The sequence below is a fragment of the Salvelinus alpinus genome, chromosome 26 (genome assembly GCF_045679555.1).
Source record: "Salvelinus alpinus chromosome 26, SLU_Salpinus.1, whole genome shotgun sequence".
NCBI classification, from domain to species: domain Eukaryota; kingdom Metazoa; phylum Chordata; class Actinopteri; order Salmoniformes; family Salmonidae; genus Salvelinus; species Salvelinus alpinus.
The window spans coordinates 29719255-29733887 of NC_092111.1; the positions used below are offsets into that span (position 1 = coordinate 29719255).

At 46.0% G+C, this 14633-nt stretch overlaps 1 protein-coding gene across 3 annotated transcripts in view; it reads left to right on the forward strand.

Annotated features, from left to right (window-relative positions):
* Window positions 1-14633, forward strand: part of LOC139555119 (oxysterol-binding protein-related protein 3-like) — a 40479-nt gene that overhangs the window by 20430 nt on the left and 5416 nt on the right. For 2 of the 3 annotated variants that reach the window (XM_071368619.1, XM_071368620.1), the window contains exons 2-11: window positions 3389-3505; window positions 3682-3798; window positions 4590-4643; window positions 4818-4925; window positions 5125-5301; window positions 5509-5605; window positions 8327-8427; window positions 11106-11207; window positions 14110-14278; window positions 14449-14582. In XM_071368619.1, coding sequence (XP_071224720.1) covers window positions 3422-3505; window positions 3682-3798; window positions 4590-4643; window positions 4818-4925; window positions 5125-5301; window positions 5509-5605; window positions 8327-8427; window positions 11106-11207; window positions 14110-14278; window positions 14449-14582 — 1143 coding nt within the window. In that variant the 5' untranslated portion in view covers window positions 3389-3421. The remainder of the gene's footprint in view (window positions 1-3388; window positions 3506-3681; window positions 3799-4589; window positions 4644-4817; window positions 4926-5124; window positions 5302-5508; window positions 5606-8326; window positions 8428-11105; window positions 11208-14109; window positions 14279-14448; window positions 14583-14633) is intronic. The other variant, XM_071368622.1, reaches the window with a different exon arrangement.

Genomic DNA, 14633 nt, shown 5'->3' on the forward strand with positions numbered 1-14633 from the left:
AAGTGCAAATCAATCCCAGAACAACAACAAAGAACCTTGTGAAGATGCTGGAAACAGCTGCAAAAGTTTCTATATCCACAGTAAAACGAGTCCTCTGTCGACAACCTGAAATGCTCCTCAGCAAGGAAGAAGCCACTGCTCCAAAACCACCATTAAATACGCCAGACTACGGTTTGCAACTGCACAAGGGGACAAAGATCGTACTTTTTGGAGAAATGTCCTCTGGTCTGATGAAACAAAAATAGAACTGTTTGGCCATAATGACCATCGTTATGTTTGGAGGAAAAATGGGGAGGCTTGCAAGCCGAGGAACACCATCCCAGATGCGAAGCACGGGGTGGCAGCATCATGTTGTGGGGGTGCTTTGTTGCAGGAGGGACTAGTGCACTTCACAAAATAGATGGCATCATGAGGTAGGAAAATTCAGTGGATATTTTGAAGCAACATCTCAAGACATCAGTCAGGAAGTTAAAGCTTTGTCGCAAATGGGTCTTCAAAATGGACAATGACCCCAAGCATACTTCCACAGTTGTGGCAAAATGGCTTAAGGACAACAAAGTCGAGGTATTGGAGTGGCCATCACAAAGCCCTGACCTCAATCCTATAGAAAATTTGTGGGCAGAACTGAAAAAGCGTGTGCGAGCAAGGAGGCCTATAAACCTGACTCAGTTACATCAGCTCTGTCAGGAGGAATGGGCTAAAATTCACCCAACTTATTGTGGGAAGCTTGTGGAAGGCTACCTGAAAGGTTTGACCCTATGTTAAACAATTTTAAAGGCAATGCTACCAAATACTAATTGAGTGTATGTAAACTTCTGACCTCCTGGGAATGTGATGAAAGAAAATATTAGCTGAAATAAATAATTCTCTCTACTATTATTCTGACATTTCACATTCTTAAAATAAAGTGGTGATCCTAACTGACCTAACACAGGGACTTTTTACTAGGATTAAATGTCAGGAATTGTGAAACTGAGTTTAAATGTATTTGGCTAAGGTGTATGTAAACTTGTGACTTCAACTGTAGTTGAGTTTATTAAAACACCATAGCGTGTGTCTATATATGGAAAAATACATGTTTAAAAAAAATTCGAACAATTGATTGGTTGAAAGAACAGACTCTTTCGGTCGACCAAGATTTTTTTCTTAGTCTGGGACAGCCCTACAACCTAATCATCAAGCCCTTGACAAGTTGAATCAGTTGTTTTTGTCCGGAACTACAACAGAAATGTATGCTGTTGTGGGGACTGGAGTTGGGGTAACACTGGTATGCAGTGTGCATTTTGTCTGTCATCAGGCTCTAACACACAGAGACACACAGGAGGAATGTGTGTTGTTACATCACAGTAAGAATGTGGACATATTGTTCACTTCTCATTGACACGCTGTGTACATTAGGGTTGGGTGGTATCCAGATTTGGCTTCTTTCATACTGTTCTTGTACCATACTGGGTTGCAAAACCAGCCTTGCAAAAAGCAGGGGTGTATTCATTAGTGCACACCGTCAAAAAAAACATTATGCAACGGAAACAAAAACTAGCCAGTTCCGCCAGTCCCTCCCTGTTTCCTTCCATTTGGTGTTTGGGCAAATACGACCCAGGTGTTCGCAGTGCTGTAAGCCAAGGTAATGTCTACAAATGTAAAAAAAGGGAAAAACTCATACTATGCAAATATATTTAAATATTTTGGCCTAGGTCCTTTGTCTACAGAATGTAAACATTGAGCTCATATCACACTACTTGCGCTGCCAGAACCTACCCAGCATGCCTTGTTGTCTCCATATGTAGTAGACTTAATAATATAGGGCAGGGATCGTCAACGGATGGCCTGCGGATTATTTTATTTGACCCCCCCCCCTAAAAAAAGTTTTGGGACTTGACACTAGGAATTCACCTCCAAAATTATTTTAGTTTAGGTAATCTATTCCCAAGTATTTCCACTCATAAATAGACATATGTGATCATGGACCAATGTAATCATGGCTTTTAAATTATTTGTTTTTGTCAAATACAATATCTGTTTGGGCTTCTTGCAGCAATTTGCAGAGTACAAATGATTTATAATTGTTTCGGCCCCCGACCATCCGCTCAAGAAAAAATTATCCCGTGGCTGAATGACTCCTGGTCTGGCATATCACGTAGGTCTGTGACTGTCCTGGAATTTTGCATAGTGGTTATTGGTCAGCCAAATGACCACGGTCACTGTTATAATTGTTTGAATAGCTTGTTTTATGCACATTTTCTTATGCGCTATTCTTATGCGCTATTTGGTTGCCTAGGCAACCAAATACTTGTTTGCTACACACCTTGTTTGTTTCAGCAAGGAGCAACAAAGTCTCATCACGTTGCAGAGTTCATGTGTAACTGCGGAAACGCACACAAACGCACGAATGCCCGGCCGTCTTGTCTTCAGTCAGCTGTTCGTTATTTTCTTTTCATGACTGTCTTAATCCACAATCATCAGTTACACGATTTATACTGTCATTGTGCCAGCCGTAGTATCACAGAATGTGGAGATTTTATTCACATCCGATTGTGTATGCTTCTAGCAACTACCAAGCAGCAGAATTCCAATTCCCAGTCACTCCCAGTGTTGGCGTGTGTGGCTACCGGCTAGCTTAGTCCTCTGCTGTGATTTGAAGGGCTTGGCTGGGACTGATTGTGTAACCCAGTATTGATGACTCATTTGTTGTGGACTCTGCTGGTCAGCACAGCAGCAATGACTGACTGTGCTTGGGGTCATGTGGGTTTTACAGTGCTGCTGCCACTGGCTCACTGGCATTTCCCCATACACAAGGTGTATGCTGCAGGAAGTGTGTGTGTGTGTGTACTGTGTCAGAGTTCATGCCAACATAAAGAACACATTTACATTTACATTTAAGTCATTTAGCAGACGCTCTTATCCAGAGCGACTTACAAATTGGTGCATTCACCTTATGATATCCAGTGGAACAACCACTTTACAATAGTGCATCTAACTCTTTTAAGGGGGGGGGGGGGTTAGAAGGATTACTTTATCCTATCCTAGGTATTCCTTAAAGAGGTGGGGTTTCAGGTGTCTCCGGAAGGTGGTGATTGACTCCGCTGACCTGGCGTCGTGAGGGAGTTTGTTCCACCATTGGGGTGCCAGTTGAACACACACAACACGTGATGATCTCATGCCTAACCTACAGTAAAAAGCACTCCTAGTTTTATTTGGGCGTAGAATAGTTTGTCTTGAGAGAACAGTCACACCTATTGTTATGTCCAGCTGCTTCACTAAAGCAACACAACAGTGGTATGCAGATTTCATTTCTCTCAGTTCACCTGTTTGTGTCTCCAAACGTGCAGAAAAATAAATAACTGAATGTTGTCTTTCTCACTGCTTCCTGTTTCTCTCTCTCTCACAGTGGTAGTCATGGTGACAGTCTCTTGATGTCGGAATGCTAAGTAACAGGAAGATGACATCAGTGTCCCCTACCCACAGTGACGGCAGCGCCAGCTCGTCCAAACATGACAACCATCAGGTGTGTGTGTGTGTGTGTGTGTGTGTGTGTGTGTGTGTGTGTGTGTGTGTGTGTGTGTGTGTGTGTGTGTGTGTGTGTGTGTGTGTGTGTGTGTGTGTGTGTGTGTGTGTGTGTGTGTGTGTGTGTGTGTGTGTGTGTGTGTGTGTGTGTGTAACCCCATGAGTCTCTCTCTACAGGACAGCTGGGAGATCATCGAGGGCCTGAAGGGTAACCCTGGCAACATCCAGGAGCCAGAGAAACAGGAGGGCTTCCTGCTCAAGAGGAGGAAATGGCCCATGAAAGGATGGCAAAAGGTGGGTAATACCTGCCTTACCCCTGACCACCTTCTCACCCCTAATCTGTGAAGGGATGGCACAAGGTGGGCACCTCCCTTAAAGGTTGACTTTGGGCAAAAACTATAAAGTAACGGCTTAAACTGTATAAGTGATGAATACATCCTCGTACCAGGTCATTTTAATGCTTTAAAAAAATATATGAATATAATATTTGGCTACAGAAGTGTCATTTCTTACCAATCTCTACAGTTTCCGTCCAAAAACAAATCCTGTGAAATGGCATCAACACACACTGGAAGAGTTGCTGGCTAGCTACAGTGGCTAGCTGAGCTAATGGACTAACTTCGTCAGCCGACTTTTAACTCCTTACCTATCACTGCAGGTGAATCTCAAATGTCTTTCCTTGAATCCTCCAAATGCATTGGAGGAGAAAATTAGGTTATTTTCAGACCTTCTCCTCTTATGGACTTAAGGAGATGAGGAGAGGACGTGAGGAATCAAGGAAAGGCACTTGATACACCCTGCCCCTCCTTTAACTCCGCAATTACCTGAAGGGCTGGCACATGGAAATGTGAGAAGTGTGCTACCCGACACTTACCTGGTGTTTATCTAAAGCTCTGATAAGACACTTGTTAAGCTGGAGGTGACATTTGAATGGAGTGTTTGAATGGATACTATGTTATTCATGTAAAAAGCGTTTGTCCACAGCAGTAAGTTGTGAAGATATTTCCTTGGCACAAAGCAGATAAAGTTTTAAATGTGACAGAAGGGCGGCTGAAACAGTTGCTATTCGGTCTCTTGTTATACAGAGATACTTCTTGCTGGAGAAAGGCATTCTGAAGTACTCAAAACGTGGAGCTGATGTAAGTACCTATTCAAACGTATTTCAGGCAGATGCAACACACACACGCACAGAATTTAGTTAATGTACAATATGTGTCATTGATGAAGGAGAAAGCATTTGCTCATTTAGTCAATTAAACACACACACACACACACACACACACACTGACCTTTGCTTTTGTTTCCTGCTGAAGAAGGGCAAGCTGCATGGCTGCATTGATGTGGGGCTGTCTGTCATGTCAATCAAGAAGAAAACCAAGGCCATAGATCTGGACACCAACAACAACATTTATCACCTCAAGGTGACTGTCTCTCTCTTTCTGTTTCTCTCTCTCTCGTTTATCTAGTTTTATCTTGTTTCTCTCTCGTTTGATCATTTCTCTCTTTCTTGTTTATCTCGTTTTATCGTTTCTCTCCCGTTTATCTTGTTTCTCTCTCTCGTTTATCTCATTTTATCTTGTTTCTCTCTTCTACTTGAATGACAATCTCTCTGTTCTATAGGTGAAGTCTGACAAGTCTCAGGAAATGAAGTCACAGCAGCTGTTTGATGATTGGGTATCAAAGCTGCGACATCACCGCGTCTTCCGTCAAAACGAGATTGCGATGTACCCCCACGAGAGGCTTCTATTCCACCCCTCCTCACACCTCTCTCCCAACCCCAACGACTCCATGAGACAGGTACAGTTCTCCCTAGACACTGATCCGTAAAAATGTTTCTGTGCCTAAAAGCAACGTCTTCCTGGAGCATCTTAACTGACCAATCATCATTTCATTATTGTACTGTATAGCGTAATTGATAGGCTTCTGTCCATGCACATTCCATCTCCTTGTCTTTCCCTCTCTCCACTCTCGGTCTCTCTATCCTTCCCCCACTCCATCTCTTAGCGCCACTCCAGTCTGGCTAAGCAGGCGTCAGTTGTCCAGCAGGCTAAGGTCAGTGCCTGGCTCCACTCCTCAGAAGACATGGAAAGGTGCTGCAGAGGTATGGAGGTGAAACCTCTCACCTGTCTGTCCCATACATTTTCTGGATCTCACCTTACTTGTTGGTTGTGTCCCAACTGGCCCCCTATACCATACATGGTGCGCTACTTTTGACCAGAGCCCATAGGGCACTATATAGGGAATAGGTTTGCCATTTGGGACACAGCCTTAAAGTGTCAGCATGCTTCAGTCCAGCTGCCGGCTAGCCGAAGTCGGCTAGGTGACCCGAAGTAGTGTGCTCACATACTCTCCGGAACTAGTGTGCTCACATACTCTCCGGAACTAGTGTGCTCACATACTCTCCGGAACTAGTGTGCTCACATACTCTCCTGAACTAGTGTGCTCACATACTCTCCGGAACTAGTGTGCTCACATACTCTCCTGAACTAGTGTGCTCACATACTCTCCGGAACTAGTGTGCTCACATACTCTCCTGAACTAGTGTGCTCACATACTCTCCGGAACTAGTGTGCTCACATACTCTCCGGAACTAGTGTGCTCACATACTCTCCGGAACTAGTGTGCTCACATACTCTCCTGAACTAGTGTGCTCACATACTCTCCTGAACTAGTGTGCTCACATACTCTCCGGAACTAGTGTGCTCACATACTCTCCTGAACTAGTGTGCTCACATACTCTCCGGAACTAGTGTGCTCACATACTCTCCTGAACTAGTGTGCTCACATACTCTCCGGAACTAGTGTGCTCACATACTCTCCTGAACTAGTGTGCTCACATACTCTCCTGAACTAGTGTGCTCACATACTCTCCGGAACTAGTGTGCTCACATACTCTCCTGAACTAGTGTGCTCACATACTCTCCGGAACTAGTGTGCTCACATACTCTCCTGAACTAGTGTGCTCACATACTCTCCGGAACTAGTGTGCTCACATACTCTCCTGAACTAGTGTGCTCACATACTCTCCGGAACTAGTGTGCTCACATACTCTCCTGAACTAGTGTGCTCACATACTCTCCGGAACTAGTGTGCTCACATACTCTCCTGAACTAGTGTGCTCACATACTCTCCTGAACTAGTGTGCTCACATACTCTCCGGAACTAGTGTGCTCACATACTCTCCTGAACTAGTGTGCTCACATACTCTCCGGAACTAGTGTGCTCACATACTCTCCGGAACTAGTGTGCTCACATACTCTCCGGAACTAGTGTGCTCACATACTCTCCTGAACTAGTGTGCTCACATACTCTCCGGAACTAGTGTGCTCACATACTCTCCGGAACTAGTGTGCTCACATACTCTCCTGAACTAGTGTGCTCACATACTCTCCGGAACTAGTGTGCTCACATACTCTCCGGAACTAGTGTGCTCACATACTCTCCTGAACTAGTGTGCTCACATACTCTCCGGAACTAGTGTGCTCACATACTCTCCGGAACTAGTGTGCTCACATACTCTCCGGAACTAGTGTGCTCACATACTCTCCGGAACTAGTGTGCTCACATACTCTCCGGAACTAGTGTGCTCACATACTCTCCGGAACTAGTGTGCTCACATACTCTCCTGAACTAGTGTGCTCACATACTCTCCGGAACTAGTGTGCTCACATACTCTCCGGAACTAGTGTGCTCACATACTCTCCGGAACTAGTGTGCTCACATACTCTCCGGAACTAGTGTGCTCACATACTCTCCTGAACTAGTGTGCTCACATACTCTCCGGAACTAGTGTGCTCACATACTCTCCGGAACTAGTGTGCTCACATACTCTCCTGAACTAGTGTGCTCACATACTCTCCGGAACTAGTGTGCTCACATACTCTCCTGAACTAGTGTGCTCACATACTCTCCTGAACTAGTGTGCTCACATACTCTCCGGAACTAGTGTGCTCACATACTCTCCGGAACTAGTGTGCTCACATACTCTCCGGAACTAGTGTGCTCACATACTCTCCGGAACTAGTGTGCTCACATACTCTCCTGAACTAGTGTGCTCACATACTCTCCGGAACTAGTGTGCTCACATACTCTCCGGAACTAGTGTGCTCACATACTCTCCGGAACTAGTGTGCTCACATACTCTCCTGAACTAGTGTGCTCACATACTCTCCGGAACTAGTGTGCTCACATACTCTCCGGAACTAGTGTGCTCACATACTCTCCGGAACTAGTGTGCTCACATACTCTCCGGAACTAGTGTGCTCACATACTCTCCGGAACTAGTGTGCTCACATACTCTCCGGAACTAGTGTGCTCACATACTCTCCGGAACTAGTGTGCTCACATACTCTCCGGAACTAGTGTGCTCACATACTCTCCGACAAGACATTCACCCGAAACATTTGAAAAAAGCAGCAAAGGTACTGTTTATCCATTTTGAAACGCCGTAGTCAGTATACACTTTCCTAAAATATTCAGAATGAATCTAAGATAACTCTAGAAATCTGTCATTTATTTTGACGTTTTTGCCGAGGAGATCTTAGTCGCGCAATTTTACATCTAACTAAGATGTTTGGTGCGTGAAAATGTTTTCATGAAAACTAGTAATCTCTTGTTGAATGACAAATACTTTACTGAAGAATCCATATTGTTGACCAATCACCGACGAAGGGGCGTAGGCTTTAGCTACAGACCTCAGCTTGCCTTAAGACAAAATGTCATCATAAAATAGGCATGAACTCTTCAACTGTTTTGGCCTTTACTGTCTCTATTTTGATCCTCCCTCAACTTCTGCCATTCATCTGTCATCCTTCTCTCTTAGATTTAGAGGAGTGTGAGTCTTACCTGTTGGAACTCAACCTGTTACTGAAGAGTATGGAGGTTCTCCACCGCACTTACTCTGCCCCTGCCATCAGCCTCATGGTAACACGTGACATTTGCCCTTTAACCTACTACCCTAGCCTACACTACACTTACTCTGCACCACCATCAGCTTCATGGTAACACATAAACTATAACCTTGACCTACACTACACTTACTCTGCCTGGCCAGCAGCCTCATGATAACACATAACCTTTGACCTTTAACCCTAACCCAGTACACATACTGTAGTCAGCCCCTTTAAAGGTGCAATATGCAGAAATCACACTGCAATTTCCTGGTTGTTAAAATTGTAATAGTTTGCCTAATTTTCAGTTTGTGACAAAACAAGCTATGTATAATGTAGCAAATCATTGTACCATCTAAACCGCTGTGAAATATATTTTCCATCACCAAAAATATTGTATTTTCAGCTGTTTGAAGCTGGTGTACAAAACAAAGTAAAAGACGCAAAAACAAAACTTATGAATGGGAAGCATAGAAATAGTGCATATAGAACATATCCACAGCTTCTTAGACTTGCTTTCAATGAGAATGATAGATATATAACACACACTTCTATGTTTGGTTGGGTCACCTAAAATGTTACATAGTGCAGCTTTAAACTATAACTTTGACCTACACTTCCTCTGCCCCCGCCATCAGCCTCATGGTAACACGACCTATAACCCTGACCTACACTTCCTCTGCCCCAGCCATCAGCCTCATGGTAACACGACCTATAACCCTGACCTACACTTCCTCTGCCCCAGCCATCAGCCTCATGGTAACACAACCTATAACCCTGACCTACACTTCCTCTGCCCCAGCCATCAGCCTCATGGTAACACAACCTATAACCCTGACCTACACTTCCTCTGCCCCAGCCATCAGCCTCATGGTAACACGACCTATAACTCTGACCTACACTTCCTCTGCCCCAGCCATCAGCCTCATGGTAACACAACCTATAACCCTGACCTACAAAATACATTCCTCTGCCCCTGCCATCAGCCTCATGGTAACACGACCTATAACCCTGACCTACACTACACTTCCTCTGCCCCAGCCATCAGCCTCATGGCAACACAACCTATAACCCCGACCTACAAAACACTTCCTCTGCCCCAGCCATCAGCCTCATGGTAACACGACCTATAACCCTGACCTACACTTCCTCTGCCCCAGCCATCAGCCTCATGGTAACACAACCTATAACCCTGACCTACACTACACTTCCTCTGCCCCCGCTATCAGCCTCATGGTAACACAACCTATAACCCTGACCTACGAAACACTTCCTCTGCCCCAGCCATCAGCCTCATGGTAACACGACCTATAACCCTGACCTACACTTCCTCTGCCCCAGCCATCAGCCTCATGGCAACACAACCTATAACCCTGACCTACAAAACACTTCCTCTGCCCCAGCCATCAGCCTCATGGTAAAACAACCTATAACCCTGACCTACACTACACTTCCTCTGCCCCCGCTATCAGCCTCATGGTAACACAACCTATAACCCTGACCTACGAAACACTTCCTCTGCCCCAGCCATCAGCCTCATGGTAACACGACCTATAACCCTGACCTACACTTCCTCTGCCCCAGCCATCAGCCTCATGGCAACACAACCTATAACCCTGACCTACAAAACACTTCCTCTGCCCCAGCCATCAGCCTCATGGTAAAACAACCTATAACCCTGACCTACACTACACTTCCTCTGCCCCCGCTATCAGCCTCATGGTAACACGACCTATAACCCTGACCTACGAAACACTTCCTCTGCCCCAGCCATCAGCCTCATGGTAACACGACCTATAACCCTGACCTACACTACACTTCCTCTGCCCTCGTCATCAGCCTCATGGTAACACGACCTATAACCCTGACCTACACTACACTTCCTCTGCCCCAGCCATCAGCCTCATGGTAACACAACCTATAACCCTGACCTACACTACACTTCCTCTGCCCCTAGCCATCAGCCTCATGGTAACACGACCTATAACCCTGACCTACACTACACTTCCTCTGCCCCATCATCAGCCTCAAGGTAACATGACCTATAACCCTGACCTACACTACACTTCCTCTGCCCCAGCCATCAGCCTCATGGTAACACGACCTATAACCCTGACCTACACTACACTTCCTCTCCCCCCGCCATCAGCCTCATGGTAACACAACCTATAACCCTGACCTACACTACACTTCCTCTGCCCCTAGCCATCAGCCTCATGGTAACACGACCTATAACCCTGACCTACACTACACTTCCTCTGCCCCCATCATCAGCCTCAAGGTAACACGACCTATAACCCTGACCTACACTACACTTCCTCTGCCCCAGCCATCAGCCTCATGGTAACACGACCTATAACCCTGACCTACACTACACTTCCTCTGCCCCAGCCATCAGCCTCATGGTAACACGACCTATAACCCTGACCTACACTACACTTCCTCTGCCCCCGCCATCAGCCTCATGGTAACACAACCTATAACCCTGACCTACACTACACTTCCTCTGCCCCCGCCATCAGCCTCATGGTAACACAACCTATAACCCTGACCTACTCTACACTTCCTCTTACTCTGCCCCTGCTATCAGTACACTGCAGGTATGCACATCTCAATTTACCACAAGACTTTAACACTAACCTCTACGTTTTCTCTCTATGGTAATAGTTGTCTGTCCCTTCCCTCTCTCTGTTACCCTCTCTGGGACACCAGGCCTCAACATACGACATTCCCAAGAAGGAGAAGAGGGGTCCCAGGAAGTGGCGTTCAAAAAATACCAAAGATACCAAAAAAGATATCATAGCCACGCTACAGGTACACACTGTTTTATTTTCTCTCAAAGCAATACCTGCTACCGGTCCATGTCACACCTACGACCACTGGAGAGAAGTGTTGCATTGACGACTACTACTGTAATACTGTCTTATGGAGTTTGTAATACTGTGGCAGGATATACACTATATATACAAAAGTATGTGGACACCCCTTCAAATGAGTGTTTGCTATTTCAGCCATACACGTTAATGACAGGTGTATAAAACCGAATACACAGGCATGCAATCTCCATAAACAAAAATTGTCAGTAGAATGGCCTTACTGAGAGCTCAGTGACTTTCAATGTGGCACTGTCATAGGGTGCCACCTTTCCAACAAGTCAGTTCTTCAAATTGTCCTGCTAGAGCTGGCCCGATCAACTGTAAGTGCTGTTATTGCGAAGTGGAAACATCTCGGCTCAGCCGCGAAGTGGTAGGCCACACAAGCTCACGAACGGAGTGCTGAAGTGCGTAGAGCATAAAAATGGTCTGTCCTCAGTTGCAACACTCACTACCGAGTTCCAAACTGCCTCTGGAAGCAACGTCAGCACAATAATATCATCCGGAGCTTCATGAAATGGGTTTCCATGGCCAAGCAGCCACACACATGCCTAAGATCACCATGCGCAATGCACCCATCGGCTGGTGTAAATCTCGCCGCCATTGGACCCAGGAGCAGTGGAAACGCATTCTCTGGAATGATGAATCATGCTTCACCATCTGGCAGCCCGACAGACAAATCTGGGTTTGGCCGATGCCAGGAAAACCGCGACCTGCCCCAATGCATAATGGGAACTGGAAAGTTTGGTGGAGGAGGAATAATAGTCTGGGGCTGTTTTTCATGGTTTGGGCCCCTTATTTCCAGTGAAGGGAAATCTTAATGCTACTACAGTATACAATTACATTCTAGACAATTCTGTGCTTCCAACTTTGTGGCAACCGTTTAGGAAAGACCCATGCCTGTTTCAGCATGACAATGCCCCCATGCACAAAGCGTGGTCCATAGAGAAATGGTTTGTCGAAATCGGTGTGGAAGAACTTGACTGGCCTCCACAGAGCCCTGACCTCAACTCCATCGAATACCTTCGGGATGAATTGGATCGCCGACTGCAAGCCAGGCCTAATCACCCAACATCAGTGCCCAACCTCACTAATGCTCTTGTGGTTGAATGGAAGCAAGTCCCTGCAGAAATGTTCCAACATCTAGTGGAAAGCCTTCCCAGAAGAGTGGAGGCTGTTATAGCAGCAAAGGGGGGACCAACTCAATATTAATACCCATGATTTTGGAATGAGATGTTCGACAAGCAGGTGTCTACATAAACTCAGCAAAACAGAAACATCCTCCCACTGTCAACTGCATTCATTTTCAGCAAGCTTAACATGTGTAAATATTTGTATGAACATAAGATTCAACAACTGAGACATAAACTGAACTAGTTCCACAGACATGTGACTAACAGAAATAATGTGTCCCTGAACAAAGGGGGTCAAAATCAAAAGTAAGTCACTATCTGCTGTAGCCACCAGCTGCATTAAGTACTGCAGAGCATCTCCTCCTCATGGACTGCACCAGATTTGCCAGTTCTTGCAGTGAGATGTTACACCACCTGTAAGTTCCCAGACATTTCTGGGGGGAATGGCCCTAGCCCTCACCCTCCGATCCAACAGGTCCCAGACATGCTCAATGGGATTGAGATCCGGGCTTTTCGCTTGGCCATGACTGAACACTGACATTCCTGTCTTGCAGGAAATCACGCACAGAACGAGCAGTATGGCTGGTGGCATTGTCATGCTGGAGGGTCATGTCAGGATGAGCCTGCAGGAAGGGTAACATGAGGGAGGAGGATGTCTTCCCTGTAACGCACAGCGTTGAGTTTGCCTGTAATGACAACAAGCTCAGTCCGATGATGCTGTGACACACCGCCCCAGACCATGACAGACCCTCCACCTCCAAATCTATCCCGCTCCAGAGTACAGGCCTCGTGTAATGCTCATTCCTTCGACAATAAACGCGAATCTGACCATCACCCCTGGTGAAACAAAACCGGGACTTGTCAGTGAAGAGCACTTTTTGCCAGTCCTGTCTGGTCCAGCGACGATGGGTTTGTGCCCATAGGCGACGTTGTTGCCGGTGACGTCTAGTGAGGACCTGCCTCTCTCAGCCTATTGTGGAAAGTCTGAGCATTGATGAAGGGATTGTGCGTTCCTGGTGTAACTTGGGCAGTTGTTGTTGCCATCCTGTACCTGTCCCGCAGGTGTGATGTTTGGATGTACCGATCCTGTGCAGGTGTTGTTACATGTGGTCTGCCACTGCGAGGACAATCAGCTGTCCGTCCTGTCTCCCTGTAGCACTGTCTTAGGCGTCTCCCTGTACGGACATTGCAATTTATTGCCTGGTCACATCTGCAGTCCTCATGCCTCCTTGCAGCATGCCTAAGGCACATTCACGCAGCTGAGCAGGGACCCTGGGAAAGGCCTCTTTAGTGTCATAAGTTTTCATAACTGTGACCTTAATTGCCTACCGTCTGTAAGCTGTTAGTGTCTTAACAACCGTTCCACAGGTGCATGTTCATTAATTGTTTATGGTTCATTGAACAAGCATGGGAAACAGTGTTTAAACCTTTACAATGAAGATCTGTGAAGTTATTTGGATTTTTACGAATTATCTTTGAAAGACAGGGTCCTGAAAAAGGGACATTTCTTTTTTTGCTGAGTTTACTTTTGGTCATGTAGTTATGTGTGTGTTACATAGGCCTGCAATTTATGTTGGCTACAAATAAGTAGGGGAGTGTACATACATGTCAACTGTTGTTTAAAGAAGTTTTCTGTGTACAGTGTGACGCCAAATGAATCCCCCACCTGTAATTGTCTTTAACCTGGATTTTTCTCTCGGCTCACACCAGGTTCCTGGCTGTGTCTCCCCACCTGCCTCTCCTCATCTCCATACCTCCCACCCAAATCTCTCTACTGTTGAAGCCAACATCCAGGAGGCCTTTGCTTTCCTGGACTCCCCAGACTCACCTACTGATGCCAACCGCCTCCAGGAGGACTTCTGCAGGCTCGCTAACAACAGTGAGTCCCTGGTTTCAGATCGGCCCCCTGGTTCAATATTAGGTATTTTAGAGTTTCCAGAGGAAGGCTGGGTATGGTGGTTAACACTCTGTCACTCTCTCCCACACACACAACCCTCTCCACCCCTCCCCCAAACCACCCTCTTTCTTCCTCTCTGTCTCCCTCTCTAGTTCACTCCACTCTGCGGTCATCCTATAGTTCTCTGTCAGCAGAGAGAGACAGAGTGAGACACACTATTGACCTGAAGGCTCCTCCTCCAGCACAGGTCATGGGCCTCAAGACTGACTATGGCTCAGTGAGCAAGGTGTGAGAGTCAAGTTGATTTCCAGAGATTGTGTTTATATACCAAACATGC